We start from the raw sequence: 23,862 nt of genomic DNA, 5'->3' as shown, positions 1-23,862 counted from the left end.
ATCCTGTAGCATTACATTTATACAAAACAAAACGTAAAAAAAGAGCATTTGAATATTATATTACACATGATATGTGCATATGTTACGATGCATCATAAATATTCCATTATTAATGTATTTGTTTCGCACTATGTGGCAAGTTATGCCAATACTGTAGAACTGGATTTATGTCATTCACCTAATCCTAACTTAATCTTAGTATTTCACCTTTGTCATCATTTAACGTTTTATGGGTTATTGAGTTTCATCTATGTTATCAGCATTTAATTAAAGAGAATGTGCACCTAACAAAAGCAACTATAAATGTATTGATTGTCTGTTTTCTTGATTGTTTTGGGCTTAGTTCTGACAACCGGAAGTTGAGGAGAGGACGGGTTTTTGCGACCCCCTGTCGTTTCTTGATGACGTAGTTTGTAGGCGGCCAATTCTGTCTATTGTGTTTATCTTGAGCTCTCCAGAGTTGTCTCGCGAATGGATATAGCATTAACGTTTAAGATTAATACACCTCTTTTGGACATGGATTGGAACACATCTTAAAGATTAGTCAGCTTTGTTCGAAAATGCGAAAATGAACAAAGGGTGGCTCGAGCTCGAGAGTGATCCAGGTGAGACAATTCGACAAACAACACAGCTAACGTTCACAATCGTTAGCTTCTACACACACATTCAGATGGACAGTTCAGCTTTCTAAGCAGCTTGACTTATCATGCGTATAAAAGTAACTTAAATGCAATTCAAGATTAAAACACGGTGAACAAGAATTAAAAAAAAGTTGATGGAGCGAGTAACCAAAGGCAACATACGAGGAGGGTTATTAGCTGAAATATTAACGTTAAGCTCGTCCTTCATGATGTTTTCTGGTGCATTCGATGTTATTCAACCATAAATACAATTTTGATCATTTCAGGACTCTTCACTTTGCTGGTTGAAGATTTTGGTGAGTAACTTTTGCACTTTAACAGAAGCCAAAGCCTGTCCTGGTGCTAATACAGCCAAGTTTAATGTGTATTGTGTATGTTCTGTAGGTATCAAAGGTGTTCAAGTAGAGGAAATCTATGATCTGCAAAGCAAATGCCAAAGGTATGTCATTTGTAACCAATGCAAGTCTGTTTGGTGGACAATAATTGTGAGTAAAGGGAGTTTACTGGCTCTTAATTCCATCCAAACTCATAACTGAATATACACAGTTTGAATTTAATTGCATGATTTTTTTTTTTTTTAGCCCTGTCTATGGCTTCATCTTCTTGTTCAAATGGATTGAGGAACGTCGATCCAGGAGGAAAGTCAACACTTTGGTTGATGAGACTTCTGTCATTGACGAGGAAATTGTAAATGATATGTTTTTTGCTCATCAGGTAAGCTGTCTTCATGATTATAGACTTGGCAGTTATTGTAGTTATTGATGTCAAATTAAGTATTTTACGTTTTTCCAATAGTACTGTCCATAATGTAAATTTGATACTTCTCAGCAAATTTCATTTAGACTCAATAATCATAAAAAGCCATTTAACATCACACTACATAACAATTGTTTTAGTATTAAATTATTTTTCATTCAAGTTACAAAACCAATGACACATGTCATGTCACCATATCATATCTGGTATCAAAGTAACTTGTGTCAATGATTTTGACTATTAGCCACAGGTATTCATTTTATACTATCAACATTTTTTAAAGCCAGCAAATTGTGATACTTCTAACAAGTCTTTTTTTGTGTTTTCACATAATATATATTGCAAAAATCTTTACATTTATATCTAAAATAAAATGAAAATATTCTTAAAATGTTCTTTTGATGAATTACTATTAATCATCTATCAATCAATTTTGCACAATATATAAAACCAATGATCCATATATTCAGTATTGATGAACGAACAGTCTAAATATAGCAGTTATATATTCTAACATATATAGAACTTAAAAAATGTAGAGATTGATTTTACTATAAAAAATAAAAGTCAGAAGATATGTTTTCTTCTTCCAGCACTTAAAAAGCATGTATTGTAATAATACTGAAAGAAACACATTTGATGAAATGCATATTCTAACTTTGACTTGTGTTTATGTTGTCATTTCTGTGTCTAGCTTATACCAAATTCATGTGCCACCCACGCTCTGTTGAGTGTGCTTCTAAACTGCAGTGGCGTTGAGCTCGGCATCACCCTTAGTCGCATGAAGGCTTTCACAAAAGGCTTTAGTCCAGAGGTAAGATGTTTCTCATACTCACTCATGTATCTGTGTTATGGAAAGTGTAATTTAATAGTGTTCTTCATAAATTTTTCTTCTGTAAATCACTTCTCAGATTTATTTTACTTTTGGCTGTTAGAGTCTAATAAAGTATTGGAGTTGACCAAAATAAATAGCTGCTGGTTAGATAAAGTAATCAGAATCTATATTTTGCAAAACAAATGTAAATATGATGAACTGGGAGGAGCTTACCATACCGCACACAGGAGCCACACTTTTAAATTGACATTTTCACTTTAAATGGACATTTTCACTTTAAATCTCTCCCAGACGGTGTAGTTCAGACCTGGGCGTCTTACGGATCTTCCAGTCCGGCCGCGTAAGGTCTATCAAAAAAGAAAACCAAATAAATAAGATGCACGTAAATGCAATACAACAGTACTGCTTTTACTTTGAAGGTGATTTATGTATGTGTGAGCGCGCTTACATAGCCTCACCGACAGGCAGCGTTGCCAACTTGACGATTTGAGACTAACGTGAAAGCATGTATTTTTATGCAGTTTCTGTGCTCAACAAGCAGCGGGTGCTGCCGCAAGCCCCTCCCTGTCACAAAGCGCTTACAGGGGCCTTGCACTGCAGTCTCCACGTCCAGACTGAAAAGCTGCCTGACGCTATGGCAAAGCACTTTGAGTCAGTATCACTTCTGGATCTTTACTCTTCTCTCAAAGAGGAGAACTTTCCACACATGAGGAGGCCTGCTCAGAAGATTTTAGTTCTCTTTGGATCTACCTACACATGAGAACAAACATTCTCAGTGATGAAGTTCAACAAATCCAGATCCTCTCTCACTGATACCTGTCAGCTGTCCTTCACATCTCCACCTCATTCAACCAGACTTCAGTGCACTTGTTCAAGCCAACACAGACTGGACTTTTCTTATGGAGTAAGAAAAACTGAACTACAAAACATCAAAAGCATTTATTGCTTTTGAATAAAGTTAAACAATTGCCTAACATACATGTTTAATCTGAGCAACAAACTGAAGATGGACAAAAGAAGAAGTGGCTTGTCCCTAACAGGGACCCTTACTACTCTCAATCTCAACAGATCACATTTCTCTCTCTCTCCTGCTCACCCACTGTCATGTTTAACTTTTGTTTTTTATGTATTTTTCAGAGTAAAGGTTACGCAATAGGAAATGCCCCAGAGCTTGCCAGAGCACATAACAGCCACGCCAGGTAGGTTACAGTCAGTGGTTCCTTTTAAAAATATCTCTTGTCTCTTTGGAAAAAACTACTATACCGTGAGAGATGTCCGGCTTTGTGCAGTCATCAGTTTCTTAAGCGCTCTTTCCGTGTTTCTATGGAGACCGGAGCCCAGGCACCTGCCGGAGAAACAGAATGGGATCAGTGCAGTGCGAACTATGGAGGCATTCCACTTTGTGAGCTATGTGCCCATCAAAGACCGCCTCTTTGAGCTCGATGGACTCAAGGCGTACCCCATTGACCACGGTATGAGTACACACTGACACTAACACTTGTAGCGTTTTGGCTGGCATGGAAGCATTGCCAGTTGGCGTCAAGGCTATGTCTACGTTGATAATAGGCTTGTATTAGATTCAAGAGTTTACCTTTTGTTATTGGTTATGTTAAATCATTGTTATAAGCCACTTGTAATCAGTGTTTGTGGCCTGAAATTAGGCCTCATTCTTATTGTTATGTGATTCCTTGTTATGACACATTGCACAAATTGCATTAATGCTTATATAAAGTACAATATTTTACACAATTTCAGGGCCTTGGGGTGAGGAGGAGGAATGGACCGATAAAGCTCGGCGGGTTATCATGGAGAGGATTGGACTGGCCACTGCTGGGTGAGTCCTGAGCCAGTTAGTTCAAGCAAAGAAAGTTCACCTCCTACTTCTTCTCATGCTTATGTTCTGCTCTTTTTCAGGGAGCCGTACCACGATATTCGCTTCAACCTCATGGCAGTGGTGCCTGACCGCAGGATGAAGTACGAGTCCAAACTTGAAATTCTCAAGAGGAATCGACAGACTGTTCTGGAGGGTCTACAGAAGGTCAGGAAGTACTTTAAATGTTCTCACCTAAAATAGAATACAAATCAATTAAGCTTAATTGTTGTGACCTTTGCTGCTGGATGGCATAGTTGACGCTTGTTTTTTATGTCATCTGTGGTATTGCTATTGAATATATTTTGTATATTGTCATACCTTCAGATGATCCGGCTCACTCAGCCCGAGCTTGTCCACGACAAGAAGCAACAGGAGTCCTCGTCCGTTGATGATAAAACCATTGCAATCAAGAAAGAGGCAGACATGGACCCACTTACATCCCAGAGGGATGATTCAGGTACTTTAAGTTAGCTTTATTTCCCCACCCTTTGTTAGAAACGTCTTGTAAACATTTTCCTGAAATATACAGACTCTAATCTATTATTCTATTCAGTGGATGAGTGTAGAGATCAGGCTAAGGATGCCTCAGGAAAAGCTAAGATCCTGGGCAAACCATCAGTCCCCACAGGAGGAGGTCCCCAGCAAGTCACCAGTCCCAACCCCATTGTTCAGTGGCTGCCGGCCTTCCTGGACAACCACAACTATGCCAAGTCTCCAATGCAGGTAACGGCAGAAGTAAAGGTCCTGGCATAGAAAAGTATTTTGGTTGTATTTAGTGCGTGTTCTGTAGTTTCTTCACCATTTTTGGCCTGAAAAGATTTTTGTTAGAGGTGTTGGTTTTGCTTTATAAAATGCTAATCCACTGTAATGTTAATTAAACTTCCCTTTGTATCTGATTAACAGGAAGAGGAGGATCTTGCTGCTGTAGTTGGACGCTCTCGAGTGGCAGTGCCGCCCAAACCTCAATACTCTGACGATGAAGCCGATTATGAAGATGAGGAAGAGGTAGTAACTGGTGCTGCAGCCACATCCAACAGGTTAGCATTGTAATGTATATAAAGGTATAATGTATTTCTATCTTTATGACCTGACTGAAGGAAGCAAGGGCTCTTCAGATTCTTTAGAATCTTTTTGGATTTTGCTCTTAATTTTGAATTTATTGTCATTTAGGTTTAGACGGAAGGCCAGTCTGCGATCACGACCAGTGCGGACAGTGACTGGAATGGAGAGCCAGATTGCCCTCACTGTATTGGCAGAGAAACTGAAGAAGGAAGCCCAAAGGAAAGATGCCCTAAATACACCCCTTTCTGTACGCACAGAAGGGCGGACAGGAGGCATTTGCATCACATCTGCTTCACAGCCTTCCCCCACACCCAGCAACGAAAGCACTGACACGGCCTCTGAGATCGGCAGCGCCTTCAACTCCCCGCTACGCTCACCCGCACGCTCCCAGGCTGCCACTCGCCCATCTAGTCCAGTTGCATCCCATCTGTCTCGTGTGCTGTTTGGAGAAGATGAGATGCTCAGACTAGACTCCAGACATAATCGCGCTGTAAGAGAACTGGGTCCCTCTGTCAGCGCAGCCTTGTTACACCTGCTGGAGGATGGTGTCATCTATGCTCTCCCTCCATCTGGTGCGTACCAGAGGTTGTTACAAATATTCTGTGTTGTTTAAAAAGGGGATTTTAAAAATCTTAGCATTTTAGTCGATAACTTGATAGTCACAGAACAGTCAGAGCATATATAATCATCATAAGTAATAGGTGTAAAAGGGATCTTTTTAAATGTTAATAACATACACTCCTTGTATTAATGGATTGACTGAGTCTGGCTCATTCTGATAGATTGCTTTATCTCTTCTCTGTACGGTAGATTTGGCCGCAGATGGCACAAAGCGGCCTTGCACTCTCGAGAAGATAAAAGATCTCTCAGCAGCAGAGAAGGAAGGTGTGAATGAGGGAGATGAGGGACCGTCTGTGGAGATGAAACAAGAGGAGAGCAAAGATGGAGCAGAGGTGAAGCCTAGCAAGGAAAAGCCCAATGCTTCGGAAACAACGGCAGACATCAAGCCTCCTGGGGAAAAGTACTCTCCCAAAGTAAGTCCATGGATGTTCTTGTGTAAAATGAATTGTAGTATATACCTTGCTATTTTTTATCAACCTGCCAATATGTTTTTAACATCACATTAGTCTCATATTTCTTACTTGTGCTGCCAAAAAAAGTTGTATACTATAAAGATATAATACACAACAAACACTGAGTAGTTAATCTTATTCCGTTTCTTGCAGGAGCTGCTTGCACTGCTCAAGTGTGTGGAGGCCGACATCGCCAATTATGAGGTCTATCTGAAGGAGGAAGTAGAAAAGAGAAAGAAATACAAAGTAGGTTTTGTTTACTTGGAACCAATCCAACTCTAGTGAGTGAGACATTGTTTTTGTTGGCTTTTAATTAAAAAAACGTGTTTTCATTTGATCAGATTGATGATCAGAGGAGGACCCACAATTACGATGAGTTCATCTGCACCTTCATATCAATGCTGGCTCAGGAAGGTAAATCTCATCATCTTGAGAATTTCTCTTCTTCTCTTTACCCTTCTCTCCCCTTTTACGCTTTCCATTAAAACACACAATTTAAGTTTTTAAAGTTCCACTTAAATTCCTGGGGTCTTTGTGGTAGATCATTGGTGACTAAATGTCTCATACTCTCCACTCACATTACACCATATTTATGAATATTGTTAACAAATACATACATACAATATAGGGCCACCTTTTTCTTCAACACATAAAATACAACAGGCATGACAATAAAACATTCCTGCACATGTCCCTCCTAAAAGTAAAAGATTACAAATAAATAACATTTTAACCACCACATATTTGCAAAATCCAAATTAAATTGTTGTTGTGATAATTTATTTGCTCCTTCACGCATTCTTATTCTCATTCTTCAGGAATGTTGGCCAGCCTTGTGGAACAAAACATTTCCGTACGTCGTCGTCAGGGAGTGAGTATCGGCCGGTTGCACAAACAGAGGAAGCCTGATCGCAGGAAACGCTCCCGACCGTACAAAGCCAAGCGCCAGTAATTTCAAACAATCATAACTTCTGTAAGAAACCGAGCAGTCACTACAGAGAAAATTAAATTGATACAATCTTGAAGCTATCTCATAATGGCTGTCTAGGGTTGTATTTTAGTCTGAGCCTCCTCTCCTTCATGAGATTGACCATGTGTTTGGTTAGTTCTTATCATTTATGTATATATGTACTTCCATTTTACTCTCAATGTAAATTTTCGTTTTTTTCTCATACCACTGCTATTGACTGTTTGTAAATATGAAAAAAAGGAATGTGCCCAATGGTGTGTTGAATGCTTTTTCATCTGGCAAAGTATTCATTATTGAAAGATCTACTCTCCAGTCTTATAGTCAGTTTAGTATATCATCAAATATTCAATTTGGTAACAATAAGTCTATTTCCTTAATCCGTGTTTTTATGGTGCCAATGAAGTATTGAGTGTTCTGACAAAAGAAAGCCATGTGTTTTTTTCCTCCATAGCATTTCAGTTATATCTTCACTGTTGGTAATTTACTTTGTAACATAAAAAAACATCTTTTAATCACACTCTTGAATGTTTTTTCAACAAAGGGTTGCTTGCTGTGTATGAATATCTTTTGAGGTCCTGCAAATGAGAAACACGCTGTTATTTTTGTTATTTTTGTACTTGAAATGGATCTCAGAGTGAGTGATTATTAAGTGGGATGTGTGATCTTGTATGTTTTTGTACATATGTAACTGTTGGTTGGCTTACCTGTACACTGAGTTCAGTTGTTCTGTGTGCTTGCCAATTCATACTACAATAAAGTCAATAAAAATGTCTTGCTATAATCCAGATTTCATTTTTTTTTTAAAGTGGCGTGACTAGAACGGCTGATCCAGGATTACAGTATTTTATATTGGAAGTGAATTCCATCTCATAGTACAACAACATGTTTACAAATGCTGTTGACATTTATGTTACAAATCTTAGTAGGTAAACAAGATCAGGTTTATAAAATCGAAGTGTTGTATTGTAGTGACAGCTGGTGTACACTAGGGAGGGCAATCATTCAGGAAGGATGGGACCATCAGAATCATCACCTTTCTGTAAGAGACATTTACAATGAAATGAATCGAGGCTTCTGCAGAAGGATTGTGTTGTGGCACCATGGCTGTGGTGTTCATGTGTATTTAGATGCACATATTGTATTTTTTAGTGTGTTTGTACTAGTGTTATTTTATTATAATAACAATTATATATTTTACAGAAGATTTTTAGTTTTTTCTCTGGCCGTTACATTGTTTATTTTATTTTCAATCTGACACTGTCAGTCTTCACCATATCTTTGAGCCCTAATACGATCAGAAAAGTCAAGAACACATAGTACCATATTGGAGTGGGAGCTGAAAAAATACCCCTCACCCACACATTTGTACATGCTGTAGTGTTATGTCACCACTGCTTGCCTGTGATTTGGTTTAGAGACATAAACCAATATCTGTAGATTTAGGAATATCTGATCTGCAACTAGTTATTTTCATTACAAATAAATACATTCTCACTTTTCTCAATTAGTTTATACAATTCAGAAATGTGTTGTTTTTTTTTAAATAGCCACCATTTTCAGAATTTTCTCAATCTCTGTATCTGCTAATTAAGAGTCCAAACACCAACAATTATTTCGTTTACCATCGTAAAAAAGACCAGAAAACTAAGCACACCATTTAAATGCTGGAACCAAGATGTATTAGCTATTTGCTTAAATTCCGTATATGATTATCCTATTACTAAGATAGTTTCTGGTTAATTGTCAAATTGTTTTGTCGATTAATAGTTTAAGCTTTACAAATGTTGTAATTAAATGACGAGGAAGCACAATTTGTAGTGCACTGTGGACATCGTTTAGCCTCATATGAACAGAAATGCAAAATATGGACAAATATAACAAAATTTCAAACAAATCACGTGTGATGTTGCTGGTCATTTCGGTAAAAACAAATGTTGTTTGAGGGAAAGACGGGGATTAAATCAAGGAGGTCCCAGTGGTCTCCAATCATGTGCCTACTTGAGATCACCGAGCGTCGTGAACGCGCACGCATGAGCCACTCTAGTTCCCACCCATTGCGTCAGCGCGCTCCCTCACCCTCTCCGTCAGCGCGCGTGCTCCGTGCGGGATGCTGAATTGTAGGTGATGATGGCGGAAGGGGAGCAGCGCTGAGTTTCATCTGAGTTTTTACCACAGCTGTAGAACCATCTACAACATCGTTTCTCTCCGTCGAGACCTATCCCGAGGCGATGGGGAACGAGGCCAGTATGGAAGGGGAGGGACAGGCGGGACAGCCCGGCCCCGCCGTCCCTGCAGCGGGGGCTCCGGCTTCCATTTCAGCACCACCGGATTCTGGACAGCTCATCAAGCCCAGCAATGGAGCGCCAGTCGGAGGGAGCGGGGCTGGACCCGGGCCGGGGATTAACAGGTAGCCGCTATAGCTAGGACGCTTCTCGGCCAAACTGTGGCGAGACGTCGGAGAGTCTACACGGCAGCGTGGCGTGTATGCTACGGTACATCTGTACGATGTGGAGCGTAGATATAGGCTTCAGGATCAACCGACTGCGTGGAGATAGACCTGAATGGGTGCTTAATTATTTATTTCAATATTCTTGTCAACACAATTCACCACCCCTTTTGAAAGCCATTTCTGCTTATTGACAGCACCACCCTTTTATTCAACGTCCATTTGGGTCGAAGTCAAATTTGAAATGCAACGCTTTCGATGTAGAATCAATAATACGTGAGTGTAGCTTTCAAGCGTTTCAGTGGGGATTTCTACGCCCGTTTTCACGGTGTCTGTCCTCGAGCATCAGCAGCTTAGTATAACATGAATGAAAGAGCGACATTTTCCTCCTCATAGTGAGGTTATGCCAAGTAAATATGAATACTTCGGATTGGGTCTCACAAATATTAATGTCCCTCATAGCTTCAGGTGATAAATAAATTAGAAATGTAAATGATGCAAAGTGCACTGCATCTCATGTTGGATGGCTCACTCGGTTCCATTACGGGTTGATTTCCTGAACATGCCTAGACATGAAAACCAGCATATACGAAGTCGTTTTAATAAATCACCTTCCTGTGCTGGTATGGGTTGTTGTATAGGGTGACAATGCTACCAGGCAGCGTCATTGTGAGCACAGGACCGTAACGCATATGCCATATAGCTGCCTCACTCATCATATCTCAAAGCAAATCAATATGCAGCTAGTGGAAATTGTTTCCCCCCACTATATCACTACACCACTACACAGCACAGGAAAAGGGTAATTTCTTCTGAAAGTGTGGTGTTGCATCTCACCATGAAAAAAAAAAGAATCCAGACACTGACTCCAGACACATTGACAGTTATGGTAGCCTTACATAACAGTATTATATCATTTTGGCAGTTACATATGAAAACTCGATTCTTGTGCTATTAGAAGGCAATATAATCTAGCCTTTTCCCAAATCCAGCCCAGATCATTAGTGTTTAATCATGTGTAGCCTGTAGGCCTATATCTGTGGGAGGTATTACTCTTCCAACAAGATCTGATATTGCCTTAATTACACAGTTGCAAACCTGAAAATGCACATGCAGTGACACAGCTGTGTCTGGATGTGCCACACCTGCTTTGCTTACAGTCTCTCTACTTGCCATTTTAGCTTGCGAACCAAGAAGATGTATGTTCATTCATGCTTTGTTCAATTCTAACATTCCAGCTGGTTCTTTGAAAAGTCTCTCTCGGCCTGATTTGTAACATTAAACAAAACAATTGTAAGGTGTAGTGTGGAGCTGTATACATGTGTTCAAGCACTGTAACTAGAACATTGTATAGGCTGCCTCTGATCATGTTGAGTATGTTTCTATTTGGAAAAACAATCACTTTCCATCCATGTGAGGCAGTTTAAATGCTCCTATGTAACGCATGATTATTTCATATTGAGTTTTCTCTCTGTGTTTCATCATGTGATGTAGAGTGCTGAGAGACAGAGATGGTGAGAGAGAATATTGTATGGCTGATTAAAATGTGTTTCTTAAGATCAGGGCTCCCACATTCAGTCTCAATCTTCCCTTGAATACTCTTCCACAAAGAAGTTGTGAGAGTGTAAGAAACAATGAGACAGTAGCTGTGTTGAGACTGTAGATAGGAGATTTTCATTTAAATTTAATTGCGTTGCAGCATTTTATGAAATTGGCAAATAATATATATGGGCACATTCTATCTATCTATCTATCTATCTATCTATCTATCTATCTATCTATCTATCTATCTATCTATCGACAGACGATTGTCGATTATCGATTGTTTTCTGCATTAATCATAACAGCTTTGACTAAGTGCACAGTCATCCTGACTTGATGACCATAACTGACAAGCCTTTACATTTGTAAAATATACTTCCTCGTGTTGAACACATGGTCCAGATATTTCATGTGTTTACAACAATGTGCTGCTGCTATATTTTCATCTTACTGTTATCAGTCAAATTAGTGAAGACCTGTACTTGCTCCGTCATGCAACAACACATGTTATGAAGTGCTGAGAGCTACTTGACTCAGTCTTTTCAAACAATGTAACTCATTAAGCAATGTAAATCAAAATAAATCAAAAGTCCATTACAAACCTCAACAAAGAAAGCTATATTCATAAAATCCATGAACGTGATGGATATGGTCATGTTCTTCTAAGACAGAGTGTACAAACAGTTTGCCCTCATAATTAATTTACCGTCATGAAAGCACTGTTCACTGTGTAGCCGACACACACCAAAGGGTTATCACAACGCAAACAAATAATGCGAAAGCAGTTCTTATTATTTATTACATTATGACAGCCATAGAATTCCGAAAATGAATGGCGGCCTAGGATTTATTCATAGTGTAGCCTTGTTGTCCAAAAATGTGTGTTATTCTTTCATTTAAACAGGCTGCGAAGTATTATTTTCACCCACAAGGACAATGCGATTGGTTGTGTGTGTGGACATTTATGAGTAAGTGAGTGAATGTGCACTACTGTCTTTCCTCAGTTAATTCCACATTATTTTGGTTGCCCGTTTTAACTGCATGCATGTACATCATATGTAGGGGGTTAAGCTGACTGAACCAGGACAACATACTTCTCAGTACGTTGCATTATCTCAGACTGCATGGTCCATCGCAAATATACTGTGACATAACTATGGCTGAAGCTGAACTCTGCTCAACTTCCATTTGCCACTTTGTGTATTTTTGGCACTGTGGTTGGTGAGTTTGAGGCAGACACATTGGTGCAACTAACCCCGATTTGAGACACAGGTGAAGCAAATGATTTTCATGGGAAATACATTCCTGACAATCTTGATAACACACAGATGATTGTTTAACAAAAAAAACAAAAAAAAGTTATTTGCTGCACGATTTCTAAAGGTGCAACTAATTCAAGCCGCTGGAAATTACATGAATTTACTCTTTTTGTAAAACACAATCAAAATATGAATGCGTTATTCTATGTGAAAATATAAAAGATTAGAAAGGAATATCAATATAGCAATGTGAAAATGAGGTATTCATTGTGGTTACTATGTATATGATTTACTGTTTTAACTCAGAAAACAGATAAAACATCTTTTTTTAGGTGCCTGGTACACACTATTTTCTATTTAGATGAAATCTCCATGAAGGTTCTGGAAATACCTTCAGTTAAATGACCTTCTATGTTTTAAAAAGATCACCAGGTATATATATTTAAGAAATGAAATGCTTAACTCCGTAACTTGAATATATCGGCAATACACACACAACATTAACTGGAGCTATAGTGCAGCCCGCCATTCATCAGAATGACGCTCAAACAATAACCATAAAACCAGGCATAGCCATAACACACACTGCCGTGTGTGTGATGTCTTTGGGATCATTGTTTGAGCAGCCACTTGTTATGGTTTTGATGTAGTCTGCTTCATATGACAAGCCTTTTTTCATGTGACGCACTGCAGGTGGGGGATTTAAAAATTCAGCACTACAGCGCCTGCATATACATTTGACCAACATGATGAGGACCACAGTGTCTCTGCAGGAATCTCTCCCTTGTCCCTCTCTTGGCTGCTCATCAATTATTTTTTGAGGACCTGCCAAGATAGCTGATACTAAATGATGAAACGGCTGCAAATAATGCCAATAACAAGAGCCGTGACCTATATTCCTGCTATCCACCTCTGTGAAAGACTAATAATTTGTTTCGTAAATTTAGTTACATCCTTGAATTGGGTCTAACTGTCACAGCCTCTGACAGCCTCTTTGTTTGGCTAATTGAACAAAAGAAAAATCATTACATTTGTGTATTTTTCATTTAGTGGGAATGCGGTACAAATTAACCCTTTGCTGCTAACAACATCAGCCAAAATGGCTTTTTTAAAAGGATGCATTTGTCATCATTTGTTACAGAAATGTCTTAAAGGGCGTCTTTGTCATGTGAACACATTAAACCTCTTGTCTAACAAGCAGGGTGTCCAGCAGCTACAATATAACAACATTAAATCCATCTTAAATCTTGAATTAAAACATATTTCCCTCTGGAAAAATAAGCATTATCTTGTGCCATTATAATTCCAAAAAGTCAGGAGTCACTGACATTCCTGAAACCTTGTGAAAACAGAAGAGTTGTCCGTGTATTTATGCTCCACTTGATGCCTTTACCATGCTTTTAGCCATCATAAACAAATATTAACATGTTAAAGTGTGATGTATGCACTATCTCTTTGGTTTGACCTTTAAATATTACTTAATAGATGACAGAAGATAGATTTCACTCAGAGGCCCAAGGCAACCAGTTTAATGTTCAATGGACAAAGTAATAAATCAATGTGAAACATATAGAATCTCCTCTACTGGGATAGCAATTACATACAGGTATTCTGTATTGGGCTAAAATTAAGTTCTTGTTTAATTCTCTCATGTTCCAAGATACATATTTGACAAGTTGTATGTCAGTGTGAGGTAATGTTTTTTTAATTTCTTTTTTTAAAAGATTAATATATATATATATATATAAATATAAATATATATATATATATATATATATATATATATATATATATATATATATATATATATATATATGTGTATGTATATGTATATATTTGTATTTATTTATTATAGTATAGTGAGCAGATGTTAATTGTTCAGTTAACCCTTTCAAAGTTATCTAATGAGTCGGCACCTTGTACCAGTTAATATTTTGATGCTCTTTTGATACAACACTGCTGAAGGACACGAGAGAAACAGGCGCACACACTTGGCTGCTGAGATCTTACTAAACTTACCTTGGATTTGATGTTTCCTCATTTTGTATTCAAATTAAAAATGATTTAAACATTACATTTTGATCAAAGTTGATGAGTTAGGATTTAGGCAACTATTGCTTTAAGTGACACACCAATATTATTTTGCATGCAGTTCCCATTACAAAAAAGGGCAGCTTACAAACCCTTCACTGTCCACTTTGTGATAAAGGAAGCAATTTGTACTGGTTTAGACACAAATCCTCAAGTTGTTCTCAATGGACTCCCATTATGCATGAGAATATCGAAAGAAATCTTTTGATAAGGTGTCTCTTTTTCTCATTTAGACATGCCCAAGGCTTTGCAAATGTCACAGAAGACTCCACTTAGGTATCTGTGCCATTCAAGTGATGATTATTATGGGAAACTACTTTCTATCTTGTGAGGACACCGGGAGGATTTAGACTGCACTTGTGTCGCAGTGGTCAATAGCTTTAACAATATCCTCAAAAGTCCAATTCAGCTTTGAACAGAGTGAGAGCCGTGGTCAGCACACTGGCACGACTGTGTTTAATTTGAAATTTAACAGTCCAGTTATAGTTTGAAAAGTGCAGGTTTTTCCTGATGGGCTCACAACGGTGAACACACTCCTGTTGGAAGTGGAACAAGGTTGGAGTTGTGCAGCAGCTCAATAAATTGACTCGGACTCATAAATGCTAACATGCCTCATTTTAATTATTTCATTCCTCTTATTTTCACCATTCTCTCACGGTGGATGCAGAGCAGCTGCTGAGTCTTTGAAGATGACGGGCATGACAAAACAAGGTCTAAGTTGATATGACAGTGGGAATCCTATTTAACTATTGACACCAATCCCTCAGGGCCGGAAAGATCAAGAAAAACAAAAGTTTACAATGCTGTTGTCTGACACCCTACATTTGTTCCACCCTAAATAAACACGTTGCTGAGGCCAGAACAGAACCGCTTCAAAGACTGAAAACCAGCCACAAGGAGCATTTCACAGAAACCGGTTGAATATAAAATATTCAACATATGCCTCTCTGTTGGCCAAGGTTTTGAGTAGTCTGATATCACACTATGCACAACAATAAAACCTTTTAATGGGATGGGGACCTTGTGCATCTCACAGCTGAAGGCTTCCAAAATATACCACTCAAGCAGAATCACCGCTTCGTCTTGAAATTAAATAGAGATCACTGGTATAAAACCAGTATGAGACAAATTGTTTTTGCTGGGATACACATGTTGTCGTGTAAACTACAGAGAAATGTACAAATTGTCATCCACTTTTGTGTTCTCTTTATCATCTCTACCAGACCACCTCTGTCAGACCCTGGACCTAAAGCAGGAGTCCAGAGCGGCCATGGGACAGGTGACAGGTTGGCCTCCCACGACTCCCGACAGCAAACTGCGCCTCAAGGAGAGCAGGGCCAGGGTCATGTGTCCAGGAAGAGTCTGCATGTGGATGTGGGAAGCAGCAGGACTGGGAGGTCCCCCTCCGTGTCCCCGGACCGAGGCAGTGTACCCACCTCCCCTTACTCTGTGCCACAAATTGCCCCCATGCCCAGCAGCAAACTGTGCCCTGTCTGCAAAACCACCGATCTGATGGGCACTGGGGACGACAAGCCTAACTTCAACACCTGCACACAGTGCTGCTCCATGGTGTGCACCCAGTGTGGCTTCAACCCCAATCCTCACCTCACAGAGGTAAGTGGGATGATTTTTACAACACTAATGTTGAACTTTTATTACAGGGACCCTTTTCTATTTCCCCACAGTTCTGTACTCAAAACACAACTTAATTCATACATATAGGAGACATGGTATGTATGGGATGCAATGGTTGGCCGTCAGGGCCTTCTAAACAGAATATTAAAGTTGTAGCTATAGCTATTTATGTATGTATGTATATGCATATGTATATGAATATGTGTGTGTATATATATATATATATATATATATATATATATATATATATATATATATATATATATATATATATATATTTATATATATATATATATATATATATATATATATATATAAATATATATATATATAATTGTTTTTCATAAATAAATAATAATACACTACATGTATTATAATATTTTCCCTATTATCTTATTTTCTCATGTCACAGCTGCCTTCATCTGTTCTTCTGCTCCTTCAGGCCTCTTGTATGGCTTCTTGCGATCTGTTCGACAGCATTTTTTATCCAATCACATTTCACTTCACTTTACCGAGAAAAGATTAGTCTGGTTAAAATACATGAAAGAGCCTTTGTGAGACCCTAAACATGTGATTAGTCACTGGGCCCACGTGACCATTTACATGCGCTGTGATTGGTCAGTGAAGCTAGCGTCTCACCTAAAATCTCAGGACTTTACTAATGACCCCTTTCTACAGAGGTTTATGTGCGTCTGGTGAGTAAAATGCCGATTATGTTACTGTTTTTTTTTTAGTTTTTTTTTACAGTTTTAGTCGTATTTAATCATAAACAAGCCATAGCGCTGTATTTGCTGCTGCACCTGCGGTGCTGGTGCTTCTACCCACGACCTCTCCTTTGCACAGGGAGAGATTGTTGCCAGCGCATCTGTGCTGCAATGTCATGTCTGCACTGTGCAGGGTTAGTGTCGTGGTTTTGTTGATAGATTTGGACAACATGCATTTTTGTTCACTAACGGGGTTGTGCTCTCCTCTTGCTGTGCTGGTCCTCGCCGGGCGCATTTCCTCTACTGTAGTGTGCCACGATCGACTCTAGGTCGCTGCTTCCTTGGGCTGTCAGAGGGGTTCGGCCCCCTGCTCCTGGTGCGACTCTCGACTGGTGCGCACTGTACTTAGTACGCATCAACCGCGTCACCTTGCCAGGGCGGGGATTGGACCACGTAAAGAGCGTCCGGGGTCTGCGGCGATGTCAGCAACCCACCTGACCCATCTTGAAACACGGACCAAGGAGTCAGAGGGTCTCTGAAACCCCGTGGCGAAATAAAGGGCGGCGCGCGCCTCACACCTTGCACCTTGTACTTTGCTTATGGCGTCTCCTTTTTTTTCTGGTCATGTGGAGCGGCTTGGAGGGTCAGTTGCCTCGCCCAGTATGCTTGTGATGGAGCCATGTGGTGAAGCGGCCTGTATGAACGCGCGTCGGTCTGTAACAGTAACTCCGGAGACACTTTTTTCCTCCAGTCCGCCAGTCACATGAACTATAAGGCACTCATTAAAGACCTAGGTCTAAAACCACGCCCACCACTGATGGGACGTCACCACTGTCACTCTTCCCTGAATTAGAAGTCAGGATATGCCATGGTGCATTCACATAGAAAACAAAATATCTAAAACACAAAATGGTAAAATAAAAAATTAAAAGCTGTTGTACAATCAACTGCACAAAGATTCAGAACAAATTCAAGCATACGGTATTATAGGCTGCCTAAAAGGCTAAAGAGAGGAGAGGGAGTTGAGTTGCTTAGTGAATTTGATTTACCAAGCACATGGTTTTCTGAATGAAACAAATAATAAATTGTAAATATTTTACAAACCTTTCCACGGACAACCAGGATGTTCTTCAAAGGCCCGGGAATTGTGAGGAGACTTACAAATCCTTCACAATAGAATCAGCCGTCTTTTTCCCTTCAAGTTTTATTTAGTAAACATTATTTCCTCAATGTTGAGCTACTTATGGAATCATATATGCATACTGACGGCTGTTTTGAACAACAGCTTTGCCTACAGCGTTTTATGTTTTATTTTATTTTATGCAGCGTCTTCATTAAGCAACAGAAATACGAAATATCTTACAGCGAGTGTACATTTAAAGATGTTGATCAAAATGGATGATTCAGATACCTCATTTTGGTTTACTTTGTTCTGTGGTAATTATTTCTTATTGACAATTGTGAGTAATATCGTTGATGACTACTATTATTTGTTAAGTTGGCTGTGACTGGCCTGCAGGCTGGTTTACACCAACTGAAAACTTAGCGAGGATATGAATTAGTTGTCCGGCTGATTGAGAGCTGTGAACTTCCTAGTTCTGACCATTGTTCGTCTTGAGTAATGAAGTGTTTAATGATCAATGGGCTCATGATCTTTCATCCCCAAAGACCTGCTTATCACACAATTTTGTGCCCAGTAACATATTGGTCACTTTCTATTAGCCGTAATGAATCGTAGGCCCTTATCTTGAGCAAGTGCTACATTCTTTTAAAGCTGATGTTCATAGTAAATGCACACAACACTTGAACAAAGCTCTATCCATCCTTTGTGACAAGCTCTGGTGAGCATCTAAATCATGCCCATGAGCTGCTCCCAAACAAAGCTTTTTATAACACCGCTGAACGCAGCACAACACCTTTCCCCATCATTCACAATCATTCATGTGCATCTAAACAGTCATTATTGTTAACAGGTAGCTGAGAAAGCCTATTGCCTTTATCCTAAAATAAATCACTTGCCTAATTTGAATTAGTCTATGCTTCGCTGTTACTGTGAGTCAAGTGTGGCTGTGTCATCTGTCACAAAGTTTCACATCAACTCCAATGAGTCATGTTGCAAATTGCAGCCAAGATGCAATGTCAGTTAAGCTGGCCTGCAGAGCAACTGCAGGCTGAATAAATAGGATTCAGGGAGGAAATGTTTAATTTCTTTACTGTAGATGTGTGCATGCAAATTTTGAATACACTCTTGCATGAGTGCAAATTTGTGTGTGTAAGAAGGGAGACTCTGCAAAAGATGGAGTGAGGAAATAGTGGGAGATGGACGGACTAGAAAGAAATGCGTGGACCAAAATGGAGACAGACAGAGAAGAATAGATCATAGCATGGAGTGAAGGAGAGCATGGCAGTAAAGAGAGCTGCGGAGGTGGATGTTATGGGTATTTTTCAGCTCAGCCTTGGTGAGCTTGTCAGATGCTGACAGGGAGAGAGACTCTGAGGGAAAGCGCTCAGCCTCTGGAGACCTGAAAATATACCCCCCTAACCTACTTAGCATGGATTGGGCTTTTTGCCTCACTGCAGCAGATCTAACACAGCCTTATCACTCATCAGTGGAATTGATGATGGCCACATAGTTGCCGATCAAGGTGACGATAACGCCTAAGACGATGATGTCTGGAATTGCGATTACAGTGATGGCGCGGACAGACCCGGAGTTAACTGTTCCTCCTGAGCAGGAGCAGATATTGTTATATTTCTGACGACGGGGAGACAGACTTTCAAGATTTTCTAGGATTATACTGTTTTTTTGTTTATACATCTGGTGTTTTGATGGGAAAGTCACCTGTGGCATTTTGTATTAAAAACCGGCATCTCATTTAATGCAGTTCCATTATCGTTTCTTGATCACAACACCGGCTCAGTCCAGGTTCATGCTTCACTTTGCCAGAGATGTTTCTGTTTATGAATAGTTTACAGACACTGATTGAACTGTCCAGGATTATAGGGATAATCAGTCAAATCTGATATTAAAAGAGTTTTTTTTCTCAAATTTCAGGAAGATGACATTGCTGATTAAAGTGTTGATAACTAAGAGCAATTCCATATTTCGATATTTTAGATTATGCCTATTTACCACAAAGTCCCAAATGGTATCTCTGTCAAAAGTGTAAAGTTAAAGCAGGTTTTTTTTCTTCTTTTGCATACAGCAGAAAGCAGACAATCCCTGTTCTTGTAAGATTGTTTGAGGAATGATAACAATTGTTAAAATACAAGTCGGAACTGAGGTTAACAAGTTTGTGATGGGAATACAATTCAGAGAAATGTAAACATCAAGCAACAAATGGTTGTTATGTGCCACAGTCTGTTTTCAAAGCTGTCAGTCAAGCTAAGACGACCAGGTTGATTTCAAGGTTTTGGCTGAGAAGGTGCAAAAATTCAAATACATTAGCTTGTGACGTAAGAGGAAAAAGAGGAAAAGGAGTCAGAGAAACAAAACAATCATAGTCAGACTTTGAGACAGAGTAAAACAGAATATGAGCTAAGAGAGATAGTGAAAGTAGCCCCCCCCCACCCCCATCCCTCTCAGTGTTCTCCCACCATTATACAGGGTAACATCTGCTTTATAATTGGTACAATTTCTATTTATAGATCATACCCTCCTTCTGTCTGCATCAATGGTCGGGTCCTGAGAAGCCACAGCTGAGAGAAAGTGAGAGAAAGAGAGCTGTGTGTTAGCAGGGGAAAGAGAGCGGGAGAGAAACGCATCATCATAAATTAACCATAATAGTCAGAGTGTTCACGCTCTGCAAAAACATTGATTTAGTTTCAAGTGTCGCAATATAAAAATGCAAAAATATAGAGATGAATAAAAAAAATATTCTGGAGAACTTTTGAAAACAAAACCTTTTTTTTTCCACGATGATGGAATCAGCATTGCCAAAACACTGGAGATGGATTTGAAACATTCTCTGTCTTGATAGAATGAAGACTTGTTTTATACTTTTGTTTGAAGAGTGCCTTTGTGCTTTAACCAACAATCCCACACACTGAAGAACAGTTTTAACAAAGGCTCCCACACAATAGACTCTGCAGAGGCACTCTTTATATCTCCTCCTACCCTATCAAATCATAGCTGGTAGGTAGCTACAGTGGAAAGTTGCACTAGATATATTTAGCAACCCAAATAGAAATGTGAAATATATTTTAACTCCAAAATAAAATATTTAGCAGTTCAAAATATCCAACTAAGATTACACAAGCTAATATTTTATAATACATTTATCCATAAATTGTTTTATTATTTAGTAATTACGATGAATTATTTTCTCTAAACAATGACTTACCTTGCATGTTCGCTACAACACCGTTCAAAGTGTTGCTTTAAGGTTGTCTTTTACAGCTAAATTGTAAACTTTGAGTGCAGTCAAATAGTTTTCCACCAGCCCTCTTTTTGTAAAAGACAGTATTTAGCTGTGACTAGCAGCTACTATGAGTCACTCTGTTGGTCAGTCAGACGGCTGTTTCGACCCCCTCTTTGCTGCAGATACACAGCTGTGGGATGCAGACTTATAGTGAGTTACCTTTAAGTTTCTCAAAGACAGAGATGTTTTTATACCTGACTTGGATGTTAAAGTTTTCCAGGTCATAATCCCAAGACCCAGAATTCATTTTCTCAGGTCGCTAAAGTAGCCTTAACCTGGGAGAACAAGCTGTTCATGGTGGGATGAGTGAAGATTCTATTTTTTTTCCAAAGTGTTCTTGAAGGCAACTTTGTAGGTTGTGAGTGTCTCAGCAATATTATTGATTTTAGTTTGAACTTTAACTTTTTCAAGGGTTTATATGGAGTGACAAATATATATCAACTAAAATGATGTGGTCATATCATTGAAGGACAAGTCCATTATATCTCGAGGGAGCCAGAGACTGGTTTCTAATCCCCTCAAATTAATTCAAATATTTAGCATCAGACATTTCTAATCCCCCTCTAACTTTCCATCATGTGGCTCAAGAGATTCAATGCCATTTATATTTGGCCAAGTGGGGGAGACAATAAGGTTGTTTTATAAATCTCTCACTAATATTGTCTGGAGCTTTACTTTTAGTGAAGGGCATGTCTGATATCCAGTATGTGATGAGATTGATTTATCAGCATTTCAATTAAACAAAAAGTTGTAATGTTTTATAAATCACAGATTTTGGGAAAATGCCAGTTTCTTTATAGTTGAGGTGGAAAATTTTGAAAAAAATGTATGAGTTTAAAATATTCTAAATGGAAGTTTAATAATTTAGTTTTTGTGGCCAATTGCTTGTCATCAAAGGTTTTACAGAAAATGGGCCATTTCATTATTTGTGGGGACAAAGTGAGCCGTCGTTTAATTCTTGGTTTCCCACCAACCAGACCGTAGCAGTCAGCCTGCGTGTGTGTGTCATTTGCTGAGTTAGCATCTGAGCCTGTGCCACTTTAGAAACAAACCGAAGCTGTTTCGCCTTTGAAACGTTTGGTACAATAATATTATCATGTAGATATAATATACATATGTTAGAGTTTGTGTTACAAGGTTTGGTCATCTAAACTCTGGCAGCATGCACATATTGTTAATTATTATTATTATTATTATTATTGACTGTCTGATTTATATGACACCTAATATTTTGTAAACTAAATGTTGGTTATAGAAGGATTGATACAAATTTCAGTTTGTTCATTTCTAATGTACACATTTCTAATGTAAATCCTTAGATAGGGAACTTCTCAATGAACATGTACATTGTTCATAAATCAAAATACAGAAAATGGATTTGAAAATATTTTTACGTGACACCAGGCAGTGATCGCAGACTGTGGCTTTAAGTGGACAAACCGTATGAACTGGGTCAGGTATCCAGCTGAGACACGACGTGCGGAATTTTGCATTTACCAAAATATTTTGCAATGGAAATGCCAAACACTAAATCTAGGACACTGGTTTGATTACTACTCCGTGCCTAGCTATCGGTAGAATTAAAAAGACAGTAGACACACAACTGCTTCATCTAAATTCAAACAGATTGAAAAGATGTGATGTTGATATTATTCCCTGTTGGCAAGCACATCACTGACTACAGCGAGCTGAGGCTCTAAATGCAGTTAGGACTGTACTAAACTTTGGTCTTTGTTCTTATTTTGTTAGCCATTGTTTGATATTTGTGATCAGACCATGGGTGAAAAAAAACATATTTTACTGGAATTCAATCGAAAACAACCTTTATCTGTTGACTTTTTTAAAGCTTTTGAATTACATGTTTGTTTTTGAGACTGTGTTTTAAAGTTATGTTACCTTTGTATTGTCTGATAATAGCTGCCCTTTAAGTAATGTATTAGCATTTTACTCAATACACACTGTGCATCTGGTGTTTGTCCAAACAACTAAACTACAACAGCACAAAATGAAGCCTTAAACATTACAGCTGAGAAGAGTTTGTCTCAACAAAAATGTAACATTAAGAGCTTCTAAAAGGTATTATCATGACTTTTTCAGATATTAGTTTTTATATTACATTACACTGTACAGGTGTATATTTTGTCCATCTTCTGTACTATGTATCAATATAATGTTATACCTCTTTGCACTATTTCCAGCATCCTAAGTTACACCGCGGCTCCATGCTGTGCCCGACACTGCACCAGCACAACAAACAGCATGAACAGAAATTTAACAGTGATTTTTCCACAACTATTCATAAATGTACGAGTTTAATTTCTTTTCTATGAATGCAATTTCCTGCTTGGCAATGTTTAGGAGTAAAACATGTTTTTTTTTTATTGAGATTGTGTAGTACAGAAAGAGACAAATTGACAGGGAGAGGTTGAAGAAGGGGGAGGTGAGGCATTGGGAGGAATTTCAATGTCTTCTGGCCCAATTTGCAAGGAATTGATAAACGGCTGCATTCCAAGCATGCTGATCCCCAAACTGCAGTGCTCAGCTGCTGTGCGTA

The 23,862-nt window shown here is 38.8% G+C and overlaps 2 protein-coding genes across 3 annotated transcripts in view; both read left to right on the top strand.

Moving 5' to 3' along the window:
* Positions 1–425: 425 nt before the first annotated feature.
* Positions 426–7,981, top strand: bap1 (BRCA1 associated deubiquitinase 1). Its single transcript, XM_068595167.1, has 17 exons — positions 426–605; positions 908–937; positions 1,026–1,080; positions 1,223–1,355; positions 2,092–2,211; positions 3,370–3,431; positions 3,562–3,704; positions 3,988–4,066; positions 4,147–4,270; positions 4,430–4,562; positions 4,659–4,828; positions 5,009–5,142; positions 5,276–5,739; positions 5,978–6,201; positions 6,394–6,486; positions 6,582–6,654; positions 7,059–7,981. The coding sequence occupies exons 1-17, from the start codon at positions 569–571 to the stop codon at positions 7,190–7,192; spliced, it is 2,208 nt and encodes a 735-aa protein (XP_068451268.1). The 5' UTR covers positions 426–568; the 3' UTR covers positions 7,193–7,981.
* Positions 7,982–9,321: 1,340 nt separating this feature from the next.
* bsnb (bassoon (presynaptic cytomatrix protein) b) overlaps positions 9,322–23,862 on the top strand; it is a 61,065-nt gene continuing 46,524 nt past the window's right edge. For both annotated transcript variants that reach the window (XM_068595280.1, XM_068595279.1), the window contains exons 1-2: positions 9,322–9,617; positions 15,772–16,162. In XM_068595280.1, the coding sequence (XP_068451381.1) occupies positions 9,439–9,617; positions 15,772–16,162 (570 nt within the window). In that variant the 5' untranslated portion in view covers positions 9,322–9,438. The remainder of the gene's footprint in view (positions 9,618–15,771; positions 16,163–23,862) is intronic.

This window comes from Clinocottus analis, unplaced genomic scaffold (genome assembly GCF_023055335.1).
Source record: "Clinocottus analis isolate CAN_PGR_092001 unplaced genomic scaffold, fCliAna1.0.p SCAF_3, whole genome shotgun sequence".
NCBI lineage: Eukaryota > Metazoa > Chordata > Actinopteri > Perciformes > Cottidae > Clinocottus > Clinocottus analis.
This window is presented reverse-complemented; position numbering and strand designations above follow the sequence as displayed.